The sequence below is a fragment of the Manacus candei genome, unplaced genomic scaffold (genome assembly GCF_025592945.1).
Source record: "Manacus candei isolate 608988 ecotype Guabito, Panama unplaced genomic scaffold, ASM2559294v1 h1tg000071l, whole genome shotgun sequence".
In the NCBI taxonomy this organism is placed as follows: Eukaryota; Metazoa; Chordata; class Aves; order Passeriformes; family Pipridae; genus Manacus; species Manacus candei.
In genome coordinates this window covers 11,608,045-11,629,060 of record NW_026138119.1, presented here as the reverse complement: position 1 = coordinate 11,629,060, position 21,016 = coordinate 11,608,045, and the positions used below count along the sequence as shown (strand labels likewise).

General features: G+C 49.0%; 1 protein-coding gene across 3 annotated transcripts; it reads right to left on the bottom strand.

Annotated features, from left to right (window-relative positions):
* Positions 1 to 484: 484 nt before the first annotated feature.
* UAP1L1 (UDP-N-acetylglucosamine pyrophosphorylase 1 like 1) lies at positions 485 to 19,355 on the bottom strand. Of its 3 annotated transcripts, XM_051807792.1 has the most exons (10): positions 18,810 to 19,057; positions 16,532 to 16,677; positions 11,599 to 11,803; positions 9,803 to 9,978; positions 8,536 to 8,708; positions 7,179 to 7,372; positions 6,270 to 6,410; positions 4,534 to 4,719; positions 3,738 to 3,804; positions 485 to 2,779 (listed from the first exon to the last, which is right to left on the bottom strand). In XM_051807792.1, exons 3-10 carry the CDS (start codon positions 11,712 to 11,714, stop codon positions 2,693 to 2,695), a joined length of 1,140 nt encoding a protein of 379 aa, XP_051663752.1. In that variant the 5' UTR covers positions 11,715 to 11,803; positions 16,532 to 16,677; positions 18,810 to 19,057; the 3' UTR covers positions 485 to 2,692. The 3 variants fall into 3 exon arrangements, with proteins under 3 accessions (XP_051663752.1, XP_051663753.1, XP_051663751.1); XM_051807793.1 differs by lacking the exons at positions 16,532 to 16,677; positions 18,810 to 19,057 and adding an exon at positions 19,069 to 19,355; XM_051807791.1 differs by lacking the exon at positions 16,532 to 16,677 and having other exon boundaries at positions 18,810 to 19,157.
* Between the last annotated feature and the right edge of the window lie 1,661 nt (positions 19,356 to 21,016).

The window sequence follows — 21,016 nt, the reverse complement described above, 5'->3', positions numbered from 1 at the left end:
TGACACATTACGAACTTCCCCTACTGATTGTGCTATAAATAGAGCCCTGTTTAAGATGTCTGTCACTGTGCAGCAAAGCAAAATTTGCATTCCAGCAAGTGCTCAGCTGGGAGAGCCTGACTCAGAGCCAGATCACTCAAATTGACTTGAAATAAGACAAACAACCACCACCCACAATTAAACTCCCTTCCGTGAGTAAACTGAGCTGAAAAGCTTGGAAAAAATAAACAGGATTGAAGACAAGAACACAATCTTATGTTTTCTGATGAAAAATAGATGCCACAGTGTCAAACTCCTTCAGGAATCACCCTCTGCTCAGTCCCACATCCCCCATAATCTGAAGCATGGACACTGCTGCCTCCAGCCGTACCACTGGTGACACTGTCTGTCCTGCAGCTGTGGTGACAACACCCACAACATGTAGGGACAAAGACAACAAGGGTATTTTCCTCACAGACAAGAAACACAGACAGACACATAGAAATCACAGTAACATCTTTATTGTAAAAATGCTTAGATGTCCAGAAGTTTCTGAAGTACTACAGGACTTCCCTTTGTTTCGGGTACTTTTTTCATTTTATAATGCATACAAAGACTTTGTTACATACTGGACAGATTTCTTTTTTTAAAAGTTCTCTCAAAATTCTTTCTATGTTCCAGTTTAAAATGTGAAGAGTCACAGAGAAAAAAAAAAGCCCAACAGACAAAGCCTTCAACATTCTAATACAGCTTTTCCTTGAAAACAATCTTGAAAACCGTATCAGCAGCTCTGTGTACACAGGAAGTGAAGCTTCAAAAGAGAAAGTACTTTATGAAGAGCAAAAGAAATCTTTATAGCACAGTGCAGCGTAAAACAAGCGTGTGCCAGAATTGCTGAGCAATACTCACAAAGATACAACACAACTTCTTCTCGGACATAAAACTTGACTGACAGGAAAGGAATGTACCACAGAAACACTGTGCAAAAAGACTACAGAACTGAGTGTCATGACAAATGCTTCATATATACTAAATGAGAATTACTGGCTGCACATGCCAGCTGAGGTAATTAGAACTGTCATTAGCTGGTCTGCATGTGTGAAAGGCTCGTTACTCAAGTTCACGCAGAAACACTTTATAACCAAAAACTCTGATATTAACATTTAGATGCTTTCTTTGGAAAACTTGAGCCTACTTACAAACTGTATTTATTCTCAAAGCCATTTTTATACTTACCCAACATTCTGAATAGAGCTTCACATCAGGAATTGCAGAAAGCCATGGAAGTTATTTATGCTTAATGAAATATCATCAGCAATTCCTTAGTAGAAGCTGATGCACTAAATAACATTGCAGATGAAACATCTTCCTCACTACCTTTCCTAGCACCAGGTTTAGTGGAAACGTATAGAGTGCTCCTGAAGCAAAGACCAGCCACCACCCTCACCAAGGCTGAAATGACTCAGGTTTGCTCAGCGCAGGTTCTGCAGCAGGTGAGCATGAGCTTCCTGGGACAGCGTCCAAAGGCTGAACAGGAACAATCACTGGTGGATCACCGCCATCCTGGGATCCCTTGGCCAGGACTGAGTTCACATGCTACATATGTTCTGACAATTAACATCCTTCATTAGCTAACACTCATCTTTACATGATGTTTAGTAATGTACTTAAAAGGAAGGCATCTAAGGAATTATTTCCTAAGTGAAAGAGTGCTGGAAAACCCCCTGAGCAGAAAATGCAGAAGCAAGGCTGGTGTTTTACTGTGTGCCCTGGTGATGCTGAGAGTAAGCCTTTTTTTTTTTGTGGGTAAGCATTAAATTCTACCATCGGGATTTGTTCCTTTTACTACTGAGAGAGCCCCGTCTCAGGATATGGTATACATTAAACAGGAAATGCAAAGGAAAACAAATGTTTGTTATAGCTAGGAAGAGCAGAGGGTTGTGAAAAAAAATTCTCATCAACTTTTTTTTTTTTTAATTAAAAAAAACCCAGGTCACTACAAGCTGTCGGAAGCAATCAGTCCAAGCAAGACATCAGCAAGCCCAGGTACAAAACTAGTCTGACTGTTTTGGAATCCAAACCTCAAGCAATGCTTAGGCACAGCAACATCCCTACATACAGCAGACTCTGTATGATCTGCTTAGAGAATGCAGCTGCTGAATTGGATCTTCTGATCATCACAGGATTAGGGAAAAGATGTATCACTGCAGAGAAAGGCCTCTACCCACAGTCCTTCCTAACTTTTCAGGATGGGGCCTCAAACTGATTGCAGCTGTGCACATAATTTAGAAACAAAACCAAAACAAAAAACCAACCACACCAGCACAAACAAAAAACCTAACAATGCACTGAAGAGATTTAATCTTCTTGGAAGCAAAGCTGATTTATTAGGCCCTGGCTGGCTCTTTTCCATATTCATGTGCCCAGCAAATAAGAAATATAAGATATGTTTAACACCTGAAAGGTGTTAATCGTCACTCACATCCAAGTTTACAAAACTGAGGTAAGAGGCCCAGCTTTCAAAGTTACCAAACAGAACTGGGAAGCATGAATATGTGTGTAAACACAACTGCTGCAAGGATTTGGCATCAATCAGACACTGCAAAGCGATTTTTTTTTTTATAATGCACTTCATAGCTGACATTTTAGTAATGTCAGTTCTCATAATGGCTCTGAAAAACGGATATCTGATGAGGGGGAAAGGCTTCCCTCTTCAAGAATTTTCAAGCATTTCCACCTTGGTTTCATCGAGTACAAAGGGAGAAGGGAAGTCTTTGTTCTTCATGTACACCTCCAGACCCTGAGAACGTGTGAGAACAGTATTGTTAGGCTGTAAATGCATCAGACTGGTCACCTATTTTTAAGTCTTCAAAGAATGACTGAGAAAGGTCATGGGAAGGACAAACAACAGCGACAGTTTCTCCAGTGATGGAAAGGGTTTCAGCCCCAAGCCTGGGGTTCATGAAGGAGTGGCACCAACAAACCGTAAAACACGATCTCAGAAACTAGCTTCCTGGGGAGGGGCAGGCATGGAAAGGTGTTCTTAGCTAAAATTAGAATAATCCTAGCAAAGGGAAGTCATCTTAAATTGCCTTGTATTCATTTTGTTCTCAGAAGGTATCAATTGCAACAAGGTTGCTACGTGCACATGTTGAGGAATACACTTGGTGCAGGTCGCTGTTGCAAGTTAATACATTTGGAAACCTAGCAAAAGTGTAAAGTTTCACGAACACCCTTCCCCACAGTGATGACATAATCCTCCTGCAGTCCACTGTTTCACTCCGTCTGTCCAACACAGGGAAGATCCTCTTCTCACTACTACAGGTTTCTCAGGATCAATTATTTTCAGAGGGACAAACTTGAGAAATTTTTCCCTAAAGCCAATGCACATATCTCACTTCACAGTCAGTACTCACTCCCTGTGGGAGATGGGCACAAATGAGCACAGAACCCATAGATTTTGTAATTTTAATATTCTGCACTTTTCATTCAGAAGATTTCAAAGTGCTTGTGAGTCTTAATGAAACTGCAGCCTCGTTGCAAATCTCATTTTACAGATGGCTAAAACTGAGAGTGAACAAACTGCTGAAGAGTAAACCATAGTGGAACCAGAAATGTGACACAGAGCCAAATTCCCAGTTCCCTTGATCTGACCATTTCTCAACAAGCCCAGGCTAAAGAAGTCACCTGTGTTCAGAAGGAAATCAGATGTATACCTGCACACTCTTAAAAATAGCTCCACAGATAGTTATTCTCACCTCTCCAAAGTAAGACACTAATGGAGAAATCTCACACACAGCTGGAGGATCTTCACTTCCTGAGAGACTAGAGAAGAGAACACAGGATTAACTTCCTGCTGTGCTTAAAAAACAGTCCATCTTCTTCAAAAGATTGTCTAGAATAGGATATCCAGCAGGATAAGACATTTGTTATAGTCACATGCACCAGATACTATTTGAACACAAAGTGTGAAAATAAAAGGGAATTAGCAGGTCCCAAATGTTACTCATCAAAACCAGGGCATCACTTTTATAGAGGTGCTTTTCAAGTAAAATTAACAGCATGAGTTGATGAAGTAATGGCCCCATGAAGTAAAAGCAGCTTCCCAATCCACATGACACAGGAATTGGTATGTGAATTGGTAATCACTGTAATAGTCAATCCATAAGCCCACCTGAGAATCCCGTTGGGTCCACATTCAGAAAAACTCGCAGGGCCTACAAATTAAAATTCCTCGGGCTGGCTAAACCCAGAGTGACAGAAAAGACTGCCCCTGTTTAGTGGTGCTATAGGAGGGGTCAGCTCATGACCCCAAGGGCAGAGATCTGCAGAGATAACCCCCAGAGCCCCCTTGTGCTGACTGCCTGGAGCACCCACAGTCACTAGAGGAGCAGGAGCTGTAATAGACACCAACCTGCACATCAAGAGAGCACTAGCTGAATGAAAATCATTCTGAGCCACCCTGTGACTACACGAAAACCTGGTTTTGGAGAGCCTAGCCTGGCTGGGCAGTCCCATCAGAGAAGCTGCATAGGAGGTCACTGAGGTTCGTACCTGAGTTTCTCTGGTATCCTGCAACCATTTTCATCCACAAATCTGGCCCCAGCCTTGAGAGCCCAGCGGTAATGCTGGGCCAGAAGGGCTTGCCGAGCAGTGGTAGGAGTGTCTTTGTCAGCCGTGTCTGCATTTTTTAGTGGCGAGAACTCTTCTTCTCTCAAAACTTCAAATGCCACAAAATTCCTACAAGCAAAGGGGAGAAAACAATGATCATGAAAACCAGAGCTAGTCATCAGCGCTGCTAATGCAACAACAACGTTCATGGGGAAAGGCTCATACATATTTTAAGGAGCAGTGATGTATGCAGCCTGGGGCAGTCAAGCCAAGGGAAGCCCACCCCCCACCTGAAGAGCCAAGGAGTACCAGGCCTGTAGGATGGAAAAACACACAAAGCCTTGTCTCTTTGGGAACATAACAGTAACCTCCTGACTCTCTGGAGGCTGCACTCAGGTGAGAAGAAAAGCAACAGTTCTGCAGAGATTCCACAGAAACTCCTCCAGACATTGGGAGGCTCCCAGACAAAATAACTCAGAGCACAGAAGGATGGAGAGCACAAAGCTGCCCAGAGCTTGGACACAGTGCGAGCTGTGCACTCACTGCAGAGCATCCCACCTTGCCCAAAAAATGCCCACTCCGCTTGGGTGTCTGTAGGTCAGGACCAACTAAGGACACCAGTTCTCAGGGAAAAAGCAGTATGGGAGGCCTCACAGGTGAATGTTAAGTACAGCTGTTTACCAGAAATGGGAATGCAAATTTAAAAAGCCCCACAGCAGTATCTGTGCATTTCTCCACTTCATGTGTGAAGCACAGCTGCCAAGCTGGTTTTGAGGTGTTAAAAAAGCATAAGGAATCGCTGCATGCAAATAAGTCCTGACACAGCTCAGAATTCAGCGCTGTTTATATCACTCTGCTTTTTGCCTTTGGTTTGATAATACTTTACAGAACGCATGTCAGGAAATAGAGACTGGTTCAAACTTTGAGCCCTCAATCCTAAAGGAAATCCTCTGAAAAAGGAAATACTATCCCCAAACAAAGATAATTCAGTTTGTCTGAGGTCTCTCTTTGCCATTTATTTAAGCCTAAAACAGAATCTTCACTGCTGAATTTAAGACCTTGGAAAATAGGTTTTATAAGAACACATGCTAAATTTCTACATTATTAAAATCCCAATTCCCTAGGCACAAGTACCCCTAACTGCATATGGCAGAGCACTCTCAGCTATGTTGTAGAGCTTGGCAAGTCAACATTGACAGTTCCCACAGCAACTGTAACTTGGCCCCACCGTGCTTAAGCAAACTGTTTTCCAAGCACAAAGGGTGCACACTGAGCCTTGGCATGACAGCACCCAAAAACGTAACCAGAGCTGCAGTTGCCATGGAAGCCACAATCCTGAAAGACCCAATTTTTGCAAGTCTGAACACTGCAACGTGGGCTTCATGTGCTTTGCACTTGATTTCCTTTTATTTTTCCCAGGCTGGCAGAGGCCAGACCAGCCAACACATCCTTGGCAAGATGATCAATCTGGGAGCAGGGTCAGTGCATGTTCTGAGCGCCCCATGAGCTCCCCTTGGAACTGTGCCGTTACTGTTGGGTTGGAACTGGGCGTAGATTCAACAGCCTTCCTAACAAGCCACCCACAAAAACCACATGCCCCCTCAGACAGCCTGTTACAACCTACAGTCATTCAAACAAACATTGAGAAGGGGAAAAGTAAAACAATGTCTGCCACTAACTTAGAGAACTGGAACACATCAAACACAAACTTCTCCAGCTTTATCCCGTTCGGTTTTAGTGGTTTTACCAGATTTCCCTCCTTGTCAATGTAGGGCACCTTCTTTATGGCTACGTGATGCTTCAGCTGCGGCTCACATTTCCTGCAAAAGCAGAAGAAACAAGTTCATTTACTTCATGCCCACTTAGAAAAAAAAAGCAATACACTTGTGGGAAGCAGATGTCTTATTACTGCTCTGAGTCATCTCTCAGCTGTTGTGGGTGTTGCTCTCTCCCCAGCGATGCAAGTCACATCCAGGAAACACTTCACTGAGCAGAGCAGCCTGGCCAGTGGCTCTCCCTGTACCAGTGGGACATGACAGTCAGAGAAGAGGGAGTACTTGGCTTCAAGCTGAAATTGCAGGCAGAGGTTAAAAAAAAAAGGCAACCCAAATTATCTGATTGGGATGACAACGGAGCAGAGCAGATCCCTCACCCAGGGATGGATCAGAAGGGTCATACTGCTGCTCACTAAATGCCCAGCATCACATCTCCATTCTGCAACACCAAGGTGTTGCAGAGTCCACCCGCAACTTCACCCTCTCTCGCAAACTCTGTTGTCCCAAGGGATGGGCATGGGTGACATTTCCCATTGGAAATCCTTGGTGTGGGGCTGCATCACTGACCACACTGCAGCCCGTACAGCTGCTCACCCCTGCAGGCCCAGGAAGGGTACCCCTTGGGTAGGGCCTGAAGAACATACTGGGGCTGTCAGAGAGAGGACATAGCTCTTTGGAAACGTTTGGAATAGAGAAAAGTTGAAAGGAACAGGAGGTACTCATAACTGGGTGTTCCTGTTTCCCACTCTGTAATTTCAATCTTGGAGTCATTTCTGGGCAGCACAGCTGTCTAGCAAGTCTGCTGGGACTTACTGGGCCACTATTTCCAGGAAATCAACAGTGAAGAAGTGGTTGCAGATGTTGCCAGCGCTGAACATCAGTCCCCCCTCAGGGCGCTGCTGCTGCACAGTCTCCGGGCTAATTTCACTGTACTCCACCACCTGGTACACCCCATCCACACAGCACACCACCCCAACGGGCTCCGTGGGGTAGGCCTTCTCCACCACCTGCAGCCACAGGACAAGGGCTATGACAAGGAGGAAGAAAATCCCAGCACTGTTCCAACTCCTACAAACGATCCTGCAGGACTGTTGCCTGCTGACCCTCCAGCACCTCAGGAGCAAGGGCAGGGCAGTTCATGGGGCACACAGCAGTCTGGAGGCACACTTTGCCCAACAACTGAGCATAAACCCCAGTACTCACCCACTTAATTGCACTGTTTCTCAGAAGACAAAACCGTTAAAAGCAATCGGCCTACTGGGGGGCACTTTTCTTATCAAGGACTGGGACCTGGCATCAAATGAAAGCTGTTTGCAGCTATTAGCCTTCAGCTCCCTGTTTGCATCATGGCCAGCCTTCGCGAACGAAGATTTGGGAAAGGTCATTACCCTTCAAACCTGCGCAGTGGATTTTTTAGGTGAGACAGTGTGCGCTGAACTGAGCCCACCCTTTAATCCTGAGGTTCATCAGCCAGGGCCGAGCGAGCTCAGATGGTGGCATTGAGGTCCTCAGGACATAGGTTTCTTTAGAGTGACCTTCTCTTAGATGGATGGCCTTACAGGGCTGACGAGCTCCATCTGCCCGGAGGGGTTCCCTGACCGGGAATCGAACCTGGGCCGCAGCGGTGAGAGTGCTGCATCCTAACCACTAGACTACCAGGGGTCCTCTCCCTGTTTGCATGAACAGTGCTAATGACTCAAGTAACATAAACTTCTCCTCAGGCACCTGCTGCTTTAGAATGAAAAAATCCAGGCTGGTTTGGCTTTTCCCATCTTCCACAGCAGAGCATTAGAAATGTCTCCATTAGGCTTAAAGGTGTGCTTATAAAACACAACCCGGTCCAACACGGCTTCTAGACTGTCCAAGTGCCTTTGTAGAAAGGGCTGAGCATGGAGGGGAAGCGATTCCAGTTTCCTGTACAGCTACAGTCCCTGCTCTAATTGAAGTTTATTTTTCACAGTAGTACTGTGGGAAGAAGAGGACACCCACAGGTAGGGATTTGGAATGCAATGCTGGCAGCAAACAGCTTTAAATCTGCTCAGAATAAGCCCCTGATGGGCATAGGGCTGAACATCCTAGGTCACATAAGCTCCCCCCAGCCAGCAGCTTCCAAGCATAATGAGACCCTAACTCCCTGTGGGAAACCAGCCCAGTGTTAGCACTGCTTCACCTTTGCACCGCAGTCTGCCCCTTTGGAAACACAGAAACCTATGAAGACTGGATCTGCCATTTTCACGAGGATATTGTCCACACAATATACGTGGACATACTGGATTCCACGCTGCTTCATGTCATCCAAGATCTTATTATCCACCAAAGCACGGTATAAGCCACCATTGCCATCTATAATGCAAGAGAAAAGAGAATGCCATGGCTCATTAGTGACTTTGGACTGGGGTTTTTTTGCAGCTAACAGAGCAAAAGCAGAAAGTCCTGAACAGACTTTCTTGAACAGCAGAGCAGGGAATGCTTTCTAGCCAAGAGTCAGTGCTACCAGATTTTATTTCCAGCTCTGCAATGCAGCTCAGGTGAGCATGTTCCTCTCCTCACCCCAGCTCATCTCACCTGCAGAGTGGGACCATGGGGGCCAGCCTCACTGAGCACCATTATGAGACTCTATGAAGGCTAGTAAGATCCTCAGAGGGAGAGCACTAAAGGGCAAAACGTTATGCAGAGGGTGGGAAAAGTCTGCTAAATTTCTCCCGCAGTGCAGGGCAAAAGTGCATTTAAAACTCATCTTGGAGAAAGGCTAAAATAGATCTTATTCTCTGTTTATCTTCTCCCCACGACTTCCCAATGCTTTTTTAAAGGCTTGAACTGCAGCTGCACAAAAGACACCTGCACGTTTGTTCATCACAGATCACCCATTCACAGTTCCTCCTTGGATACTGCTGTCAGCTCAGGAAAACCACTCTGCAGCTGCAACACCCCCTCCCTGCAACACCATCCCAACCAGGCTGCCTTTACCGAGTCTCTTACCATCTCCAGGTTAAGAGGAGAACTTTACAACATGAGACCTTGCTCTCATTTTGGAAAGAGTTAATCTTCTTGCTGCTTTTTTACCCATTTCCAGCTATCAGCCTTGAGCAGGAGCCCAGCTCCTGACATCTTCACCCCAGGAGGCAGCACCCCAGGGACCTCACACACCTCTGCTGATGCCCCTTTTTCCTAACCTGCAGCCCCACCACTCTAATCCTGCCAATACTCCTAGACTGATAAAAAACGTGCTGTAGGCAAAATCTCCAGCAAGAACTAAACAATGATAGCTACCCTCCTGATTACCAGCCTGAAACATTTAACAGAATCTTCCCACACTAACTGGAAGCATTAACCCTAAGCCCCAAAGCCTGCTCCTTGTGCCCCGGTTGGCTGATGGCCAGTAGCAACTATCAACACACATGACAGTACTGCAGCATTCAAGAGCAAACAACGGGTACCTGGAGCCATAGCAATTTTCCCCTTCTCCTCCAAGATGGCCTTCCCATCAAAGGTGACAGCAGGCAGCATTCTCTGTTCAAACATGATCACGTTGGATCTATCCAAGTTGAAGTAGTTGTGTTGTACAAAAAACTCTTCTGTTGGCCCCAATGTGAACTCACTTGTCATGATGTACCTAGGCAGGAATGGGAGCTGGGAAATGAGCAAGAACAGCACAAGCAAAAGACAAAACAACAAATGGCACACAAAAAGGAGGAACTCCATGAGTGTGAAATGAGACACTGCAGTATCCTGTGGTGAGCATCTGTGCACAAGAGCTCTCCTTCAGAACTCATCCCGAAGGAAGGCTGCACTGGGTCCTGTGCATGATCCTACCCACAGGCTTAGCTCCAGCCAGGACAGAAGAGCCTCACCCTAAATGTGAGCAACATCTGGATATCTGGATGCGCTGGAAAACAAAGCAAAGGGCAGACAACAGCCTCGTTCACCCTAGATTCAAACTGATGTTAGGTGCCTAAAGAAACACTGACCAGCTGAGTCTGCCAGCACCTCTTCAGTGCCAAAGCAAACAGCAGCACTTCCATATGTAGCTACATGGTCTGTTTTTCTCTTAAGTTTTTCTATTTCCTCCTCTCCTTTCAGCTCCTGTCTCTCCCTCCACTATCCTCCTTCACCAGTGGCTAAAAGCCATCTTCATCATCTACCTGTCAAACTCTTCAACAACCACTGGCACAGGAATACAGGGTCTTCTGCCAGCATGACAGGGGAATCAATCCCTCGTACAGGAGAGCCTGGACCTCATGGCCCCCCAGTTTACATCTCTGCAGCACAGCACAGCCTGGGCTCAGGGGTACTGCAGCAGTGAACTGCCTCAACTGCCTCCTCAGCCCTGGGATAGGAACTGGAAACATTATCAGTAGATGTAGCATCTTGCAAATAATCCATCCTGGCTTCCAGCAGCACCGGGGATGGTGCATTTGCAATTCAGGTCCTGCATGCAAGGCTTCGGGAAGAAGCACAGTATGGACTCACCTTCCATGAAGAAACAATATATGAATCAACTTCGATCTCCAATTGGTAAAACAGTGTGGTACCCTGAAGCCCTCCTGCTCTGCCCAAACCCTGCCTCAGACCAGACACCGATTCCATAAGGCTCTCTCTTCACAGTCTTAATAGTCTAACAAAGAACACTTAGCAGAAAACATTCCCAGAAACATCCTAGTGCCTTCTTCTCACCCACCACATCCCACAGGGAATTCACATTTTGCACTCTGCCCAGAGCTAGTCTCTTTTGAAAGCCAGGAGCAGCCAGCAGAATTAGCAACTGTGAACAGTGACAGCAGGAGGCGGCCTGAACACAAAGCAAGAGGTTTTTTGCTGTGGCAGAGATTATGGGCAGAGAGGCTTGGAAAGTGAGGTCTAGGTCCTCCATGAAGGAATCTGAGAAAGCAGAAATGGATGAAATTTCTTGTGAAGCATTCAAAACAATCACTGAAAAGTGCTGTTTATAGTGTTGCCGGGGCCTGTGCTTGGAAAGCCAGCAAGGTACAGCAGTCAGAGTCATGGTCAGTGATGCAAGGGCAGCACTTGATCCCTCAGGTCTGCAGACACAGACCTGCCACCTCCCATCCCTGTGCGCCTTCCTCCAGCCACTGGCATTGCAAATCCTGTCGACAAAATCCCCTCCCCTGGCCTGTCTCTGTGCAGCACCCAGCTCAGTGCTTCTAGAAGACAACACAGGCAAGACTGGAACGCAGAGAGCACTGCACAGGAGGTCTGGCTCTGGGTCACCTACCAGGGAACGGCACACTTGCAGTGATGTCTCTGGCCAGCAAGCTGCTCCACTTTGCGGATTCTTTCTGCCTGGATCTGATACAAGTTCTTGCCACTGGGCAACCCCACGTTGTACATGCCCTTGGGATAGCTCACTCCCAGGCGGGTTCCTTGCCCTCCAGCCAGGAGCAGCACTGCCACCTTGTTCTGCGAGATCTGATACAAACCTGAGCAGAAGAAAGAAGCCCAAGGGAATGTAAGAACCTCCAAAGCAACCAACACCCCATGCTCTTCTCCTGAGCCTTTCTGCAGAGCTCAGGCAACAGCTAGAAGCTGCCAGTTCAATGTTGTCAGCTCAGAGAGAAATATGACACTACACACACAGGAGAAAATACATTTCATCTCCTGGATGCAGCAGTTTCCTCACCTGAAGCAGCAGATGTTGCAACAACAGGCAACAGCCATGAGCTGCAGCTTAGGAGATTCAAACTGTACCTTAGGATACAAAGTCTTTACTAGGGAGGTGGTGCAGCACTGGAAAAGATATCCAGAGAGGTGGGGGCTGTTCCTTAAAGTTTTCAAGGCTTACTTTGGCAAAGCTGTAGCTGGCCTGGCATACGGTCCTGTTCCAGATGGGGGTTGGGCTAGAGACCTCCAGAGGTCCCTTATCACCAACATTTCTACATCTCAAAGAAGCCAAGTCTCATCATCTTCAGTAAAGCATGGGCATTTCTGGAATCTGCCTTAATCAACTATCTGTACCTGTGCTCCAGCTAAAATAGAAGCTAACGTGGCTGCAGTCAGGACTAATAACACAGCCAAGCCTGCAGGAGCCGCAACTCCCATAATCTAATTAAAACCAGTATCTTTGCTCGTGACAAACCAAGTCGGTCCAGAACCTGGGGAAGAAGCAGAGCACATAAGTAACATTCAGCTCACTCTTAGACTTTGTTCTCACTCTTAGACTTTGTTCCCTGCCTTCTCCCAAGCCGGTATCACAGTAATGACTGGCATCCATGAGAAACGTTTTTCCTTAGGGAACACTTTGCGTTCCTCTGGGAATGCAAGGAGCGCTAGGCCTGCCCAGGTCAGAAGCCACAGCTCTGCTGCAGTAGCTATCAGGGCCTTCTGCAACTGCACACCGCTGAGCTGCCACTGCTCCTGCAGCCCAGGACAGCCCATGTTTCACCCCTGCATCCAGCAAACACCCCACATTAACCACAGCTGGGGCCAAAACATTCTTGATTTAGACTGAAAAGACACAGGGACCAAAGAGATTGAAGAAAAACAGGACTGGTTTTATGCTAATCTTTAAGTAACTGGCTGTTTAAATGAGCAATAGAAGAAAAATACCAATTGCTGCTGTAACAGCATGGCTTGGTTTTAATTCTGTTCAGAAATGCAGCTTTCGGCAATAAAACCAAACTTGAGTTGTCCATGACATTGTAGTAACACTATTCCCGCCTCCCACTCATGCTTACAAGTTTCAGTCCCACCACAACAGTAACACAATGTTTCTGCCTAAACACACCCTCTCCCAAAAGGCTGGTGATGCCCAACCACACTGAAGGGACCTGGTTCCACAGCCCGGCCATGGCTCTGCTGCAGAGCAGCCTCTGGCATCACAGGGCCACAGGACTGAGGGCTGGAAGGCACCTCTGGAGATCTGCATTCCACCCTCCCCCTCCAAGTGGTATTAGGACAGCTCTCTAGGGGGAAACCTGTGCTGATGGTGGAAGTCTTGGGATTTCAGTTTCAGGAGGTCCTTGGATAGCAGGGCAAGCTTGAACATGTTTAAACTTATAATGTAAGAGACACAGAGGATCTGGGTAAGCTGCATGGCAATGCAAATAAACCAACCAGCACTTCATGCAACAAACCACAAGCAATTAATGGCTCCTTTGTGCCTCCACTGAACTGCCCATGCAAGAGACCCAAAGCACAGAGCAGAGGGTCTTGGGTATTAGTGACACCACAAGTACTTGCTCCAGTCCCAGCACACGGTTTTCCTGCATGCTCAGCAGGTTGTTTGCCAGTGCAGGGCACCATCATGGGGGAAGGGAAGGAGCCAAGTGGAGGGACATGGGAGCATGGCTCCAAGCTTCCCCATGCCCTCGCTTGGGCGGTGGCTGTATCCCAGAGGGACCCAGTGCAGAGAGAATTTATGGAGGGAAAAAAATAACTAAAAAAAAATCTAAAAAAGTTGCCCTGTGGGACACTTCCAAACGGTTCTGCCCCATCCCTGGAAGTGTTCGAAGCCAGGTTGAACAGGGCCCTGAGAAACCTGATCTAGGGGGTGGCATCCATGCCCATGGCAGGACAGTTAGAACAAGATGATCTTTAAGGTGCCTTCCAACCCAAACCATTCTGTGATTCTATGAGATGGGCAATTAAAACATTTTTAATTTATTTAATTATTAAAAATAATCTAGAACTGAAATTGCTTGAGCTTAAATATTTCACATTGATTTAAACCAAAGCTGATTGGGGTCTGAACTCAGCATTTTCTGGTCTCCGTTGCTGCAGCACAGGGAGCTACTTTGGGGTGCAATTGAGATTCACCCAACACTAGAGCAAGTCAGGCTCTCCATCTCTTCCCAGCACTGCCAGGCTCACACCAACAAGCACACTTGGGTTCTGATACAATGGACCACATCCCATGGATCTCAAATTAGAGGTTTCTGCAGAGCAAAGACCATGACCAAAGGCATGACTCATGTGACACTCTAGAGTGAACACTGTATTGGGAAAGTTGGTGAGGTCCCCACTTAGTCCTGCAGCATCAAGTGGCTGCGATGCTCAGCCATGGCTGGCGGGTGCCACAGCTGGCGTCATCTCGCTGAAATGTGGATGTCCCAGGGGAGATGGCAGTTCTCAGTTTTCCATACAGTGACAAGAGGATGGGATCTGCCCAAGGGGGATTTGACATCTCACATCCATCTCCCAGAGGGGCCTCTCACTGTGGGGACTAAAACCTCAACCTCAGCAGGATGAACCCAAGCCCAAAGCAATATTACTGATAACATCAACAGTGTCGCTCTGTTTCTCTTGCCACAATCCATCAGGCTGACTGGGCCATACTCCAGGAAAGACCTGACTGTGGCACACAACCCAGCAAGGGGACTCCTTCCCAGTATTTATGGTGCAACCCTACAACCCAGAGAGTTTTTCCAAGTTGTCCTCTCAGGTCACCATGAAAACAAATATCCCCAAAAATTTGAGTAAGCAGGTCTGCTGTGACTTCCCAAATGTAAAACCACCAATATTCACAACAAAAGTTCGTAAGAACTGACTTATCTTACTGCATAGTCCTGGAGTAAATGGAAAGATATATCCACTCAAAAAAACCCCACCTTATTTTCTGCAGCATTTGAAATACAGTTAACCAAGCAGAAAAGGGAAGATGTGTTGGCTGCTGAGATACTCACCAATGCTGCAGTCAGTCCTATTCTGCACAGAAAGTAAAGAACAAAAATAGATTTTGCAGGAGGAACAGACTTGTCTTGCAAGAGTAGATAGAATTCTCTTGCTGAACAGGCACAAGAGCACTCAGCAAGAGAAGAAAACTCAAACTTTTCAATTCTGCAAAGCAGTCAGATAACCAGAATGGTTCATCAAACCCTCTGATGAAATGGGGCTACACCATAGCCCATGGCCAAGGCTTAGATTTCATTAATAAAACACTACAGAATGTAAAAGTGTCTGTGCTTGATTTATACCATCATCTCTAGGGCTGCCTGGAAAACGTGGTTGCTAAATATTGGTGTTTAAGATCTGAAAGCAAATCTGACCAGGCTGTTTTATCATCTCAGAGACAATAACAGTGGCATTATTTTTTTAACTATTAAAAAATATCTCAGGTGTTCCCTAGACAAGTTTTGAGTTGTCTGGTTCTTTTAACCATCACTTTTTATCACAGAAAAAGGGGGAGGGGGAAGGAGGAGACATCACTTCAGCTGTTCATCTTTGGGGGACACAATGCAGGTGGGAGCTGCTGGGAGCTCAGACACACATGGCCAGAGCACAGAGTACTCAGCTCAGGGGTGGCCACGACCCCGCAGCCACGGGCTGTACCAGCCATGCTGTGCAGCAGGTCAGGATGTCTCATCTGCTCCCATTCTGCTCAACACCACGAGCAGCTCACTGCAAATGAGGGCCTTTCAGAGCTGCGTCCTCTCAGTGACCCATGATCCCACAAAGCCTGTGCCCATGACACCAGCTCCAGTGGGAAATGCCATGCAGGGGCACAGGGATGCTGCTGGGGACAAGGCTACATCTGTGGGGACATGCAGCAACACCTAGACTCAGCACCATAAAGTCTTGCTCCTAATTGCCATCCTCCAGGAAATTAAACAGAGAGCTGGTAGCCTCTCCAAACTAAACTGGATCATAAAAACAAACCAAAGGGAAAACAGAAGCTCTGCGTGTACCCCTTCTGGTGGAAATTCAGGCTGCCTGCAGGGCTGAGGTGGCCTGGGGCCATCAGACTTCATGGGCAGGTGACTTGGGCACAGTGGCAGGGTCCCAAACACACCAGACCTGGGCTCCTGCAAGCAGTGCTGGCAATCAGTGAGGCCAGCCCACAGAGGTGGCCTGGCCTTCCCTTCCTTTCTGTGCTGTGGCCAGTGGCACAAGGCACACATACTAGATCCTCACTTGTCTGGCAGGGTGGAAGTCAAATGACCCAGTTTGGTAAAACCGTTAATTTAACTGCACAGCCCCGACTCAGCCCCATCTGCCTCTAGGGCTCAGGGGGTTCCTTCCTCCTCACCATGACACCCTCAAACAGCCCTGCTGAGATGGACTTGAGAGTGTGGATGGATGAGAAGCTTAACATATCCCAGCCCCATGCACTGGCATCTCAGAAACCCCCCGTGTCTTGGGCTCATCCAACAGTGCGGGGAGCAAGTAAGGAGGTGATTCTGCCCCTCTGTCCTGCTCAGGTGAGACCCCACCTGCAGTGCTGCCTTCAACTCTGGGGGCACCAAGACAAGGAAGATGTGGAGCTGATGGAACAAGTCCAGAGGAAGCCACAGAGATGTTCGGAGGGCTGGAGCCCCTCTGCTCTGGAGCCAGGCTGGGAGAGCTGGGGGTGTTCAGCCTGGAAAAGAGAAGGCACCAGGAAGACCCGAGAGCCCCTTCTGGTGCCTAAAGGGGCTCCAAGAGAGCTGGAGAGGGACTTGGGACAAGGGACTGGAGGGACAGGACAAGGGGGAATGGCTTCACACTGCCAGAGGGCAGGGCTAGATGGGATATTGGGAAGGAATTCTTGGTTGTGAGGGTGGTGAGGCCCTGGCACAGGTTGCCCAGAGAAGCTGTGGCTGCCCCACCCCTGGAAGTGTCCAAGGGTAGGTTGGACAGGGCTTGGAGCAACCTGGGCTAGTGGAAGGTGTCCCTGCCCACAGGAGGGGGTTTGAATGATATGAGCTTTAAAGTCCATCCCAACTCAAACCATTCTGTGATTCACTGTATCAGCTGATCTTCCCTCCATCACCACTCGGCCCTGAACGTGGAGTTCGACATGACAGAAAACCTCCTCTACCCTGTGACCACGATGCTTCTATTTCTGTTTCTGATTGGAAATTTTGACTCCCCTGCCCACACGTCCCCATCTTTTTGCTGGCAAGGTTGGGTCAAGGCTGTGCAGCCACCTGCCAAAATTTTGACAAGTATCTCTGCAACCACAGCTGTTTTTTTCCTGGATATATTTTTATTATGATTTTTTTTTTAACAGTGGTGTTATATTTTATAAAGAAAGATGCAAGACACATATGACTCTTTGTAAATAACTAAAATAAAGTGTGCACTTAGAAAAAAGCAGAGGATATCCATGTAAGACCTGAGTGCTGTGGGGGAAGCACGTTCTCCCACATCCAGCCATGGTCTCCCCCATCACCCCCAGATTTCACACACCCAGACGGTGACTAGGGAAAGCCACCTGCATCTACCAGGCTCCAAAAACCATGGTTAATGGGCTTTCCTGGGCTTCTTTCACACTATCCATCCACTCCGCTTCCAGATTCCATCACCCTCCTGCCACACATGGCTCTGTGTGGATCAGGATCAGCACCAACCTAAGACTGGTCTCTGCACCTGCCAGTGTGCTAGGAGCTCACCCCAAGGCAGCAACCCAGCTCAGCAGCAATGAAACCCCTCCCTACTCCCACCCTCCCCAGGGGCTTATAGAATCACAATGGTTTGGGTTGGAATGGACTTTAAAGCTCATATCATTCAAACCCCCTCCTGTGGGCAGGGACACCTTCCACTAGCCCAGGTTGCTCCAAGGCCTGTCCAACCTGTCCTTGAACACTTCCGGGGGGGGGGCAGCCACAGCTTCTCTGGGCAACCTGTGCCAGGGCCTCACCACCCTCACAGGAAAGAATTTCTTTGTAATATCTAATCTAACCCTGCCCTCTGGCAGTGTGAAGCCATTCCCCCTTGTCCTGTCCCTCCAGTCCCTTGTCCAAAGTGCCTCTCCAGCTCTCTTGAAGCCCCTTTAAGTACTTTAATACTACATATTTTTCATGACAGATACCGAAAATCATGTCAACAAAATACCCCTATGCCCTCTAAACCATATCATGAAGCATGTCCATTTGTTTTTTGAACACTTCCAGAGATAGTGACTCTACAACTGCCCTGGGCAGCCTGTGCCAATGCCTGACCTCCCTTTCTGTGAAGAAATTTTCCCCAATATTTAACCTGAACCTCCCCTGGAACAACTTGAGGCTATTCCCTCTTGTCCCATTGTTTCTTAGCTGGGAGGAGAGACAGACCCCCCACCTGCCTACAAGTGCCTTTCAGGGAGTTGTAGAGAGCTTCACCTGCCCCTGCCAGGCATGGCCTTAGCACTTGACTCGGCCCCTGCATTTCACAGCGCAGAGTGAAAACTCGGTGTCTCACCCAAAGTGCCCCCGGCCGAGGGGCACGGGCTGCCGGCGCTCAAGGCCGGGGTGCAGCCGTGACCCCAGCTCTCCGCCTCCCTGCCCGACTCGCCGTCTCTGTGGCTCCCACCTGCCGCCCCCGCCGGACACCGACCTCCGGCAGCACGGGGTGGCGCGGGGCGGACTGCCCGGAGCCCCGCGGTGACACCGCAGAAGGCAGCTCCTGCCCCGGGACCCCGCCAGGCACCGCCCCGGCTGGGCCTCGGCGGGACGCGGCCGCCCCCGAAGGGGTGCTTCGGACACCGCCAGCCCTGGGACGGAGGGACAGGCGGCCCCGCGCCTCGCTCACCTTCCGCCTCCCAGCGCTGCAGCGCGGCGGGGCCGCTGCGGCGAGCGCTGCCCAGAAGCTCGGCGGGGAGCGGCTCCATCCGGCCGTCCAGGCGCTCGGGCGGGCCGCGCTGGCGGGCCCCGGCCGCCGCCGCCAGCCGGCAGTGCTCGCCCAGCCCCGGCGGCAGCGCCGCCAGCAGCGCTCTGCGCTGCTCGGGGCCCAGCTCGGCCCAGAACCGCAGCAGGTGGCCCTGCCCGCACCGCTCCAGCCGCACCCGCACCTCCTCGGGCGGATCCATGGCGTAGGGAGCCCGCTCTGACCGGCTCGGGACCCAGCGGGAGCAGGCGGGCCGGCACCGGGACAGGGCGGCACCGGGCGGGGCCAGGGGTGCCGTCCAGCCCCCCGGAGCCCCCTCCCCGCCGCTCCCAGGAGGGGGGCTGGTCGCAGCCGCAGCTAGTCACGCAGAGCGGGGCTGTAGGGCGGTCCCCGCCCGTTCTCGGAGCCGCCGGGAGCTTCCAGAGCTCGGCACCCGCTGCGTCCGCAGGATTTGACGCCCCCGGCCCCGCGAGTTCCGGCCAACGCAGCACTTCCCCCACGGCCGAATGCCCGCTCCCCGGCGGCTGTGATTCTGCGGTTGCCGTGAGATGTGTCTGCCGGGACCCCCAGCCGCTGGTGCTGGGACCTCGATACCAGAGGGGGTCTCATGCCCCGTCTTACACCCGCACTTGGAAACTCGTCGTGAAATCTCGGAGTTCCCTCAACGCAGAAGGAGCTGGGTGGGCCCGGCTGTACCCCAGCTATAGTGCAGGGTCAGGCGCCCAGCTCAAATCCAGCTCCCCATTGTTGAAATAAAGTACCAATGAGATGGATAAAAGTTAAAAATGCACTGAATCACCGAAGTATAGTACAGGACAAATAAAAGAATTTATGAAAGATGAGTGAAAAACCAAACCAGCAGGAACCAAGAGCCATGACCCAAAAAACGAAGAGCAGGAGGACACTAAATCAAACTAAAAAGCCGAAGAACAGCTTTGTATGAACTGAGTGCTCATTAGCATAGTAAAATCTTTGCCCATAGACTGTGATTGCCCCTTACTCACAGAAGCCCCTTTCCCACAGATCATGAGTAGTAAAACAAGTGTGCAAGGTATCTTTAGACGGAAACAAGAGACTGCAAAGACAATTATTATAGCTTTAGGTCATTACCTGTAGGGAAATCCTGATTTCTGTTGATCCAAGTGTATAAAATAGGCACCTGGCATGCTGAAAGTCTGCCAGCTTTGTGGATTCACCACCCAGCACCCATGTCTGTGTAGGTATGAAATAAAATCAATTATCTTGACTCTATGTGTGGATCGGCTTCTTGCACATAGAGTGGAAGAACCCAGTTTTGGGACAACAGAGAGAGCACTGGCAGCCTGGCAGCAGTTAAGTGACCAGACACAACAACCCAAAGGCCAGGGCTGGGCTAGTCACAGCATCAGAAGGCACAGGGTGAGGGAGTCCCCTCTGCAGCTCATGCTGGGGTCACAGGCTGCTGAGAGGGAGGACGGTGCAGTGCTACACTCCCGCCCTCAAGCCCCACCCCGTGTATACAGTCCACTCCTGCTGCTGGGCAGCCTGGCACTAACCCCTTGTCTCAGCCAGCAGCCACCGGCCTGTCTCTGTGGCAATCCTGCACACGATCAGAGCCCAGCTGGGCAGAAGGAGATGAGAAGACAGACAGACAGGAGCTCAGACACAGCCACCTCCCTGCATGTAAATGGAGTCAGAAGAGCTGGACTCCATCTGGATGTGACCAGCAAGTCAGAAAGAATCCCTGAGAGTGGTCAAAGCTTTTGTTTCATGCTCTATTTCCTGTTTTATGTAACTTGACACAGCTCCTGCTCGGAAGAGCTTTGGGGTTTTGAAACCTCCTTGCTCTGCTCCCCTTTACACAAAATCTCTCCCTGCCATAGTTGTATTCCTTGCCTGCCCATTGTGTGGATGGGTGCAGGTCCTTTCACACACCTGGTGCCTGCATAATCACCAACCCTTCTTCATCAGAAAAGGCTCTGTCAGATACAACTTGTAAATCAAGCCCTGCCATTTCCTGCAGAACTTGCTTCCGTGCCTCAAAGGAATCCCAGCTCAGAGCCGTGGGATCTCATACCCGTGGGATCCTAGAAGAACTACAGAAAATCTTGCTGCTGCTGGCGAATGTGCTCCCACCCTTCAAATCCATCCAT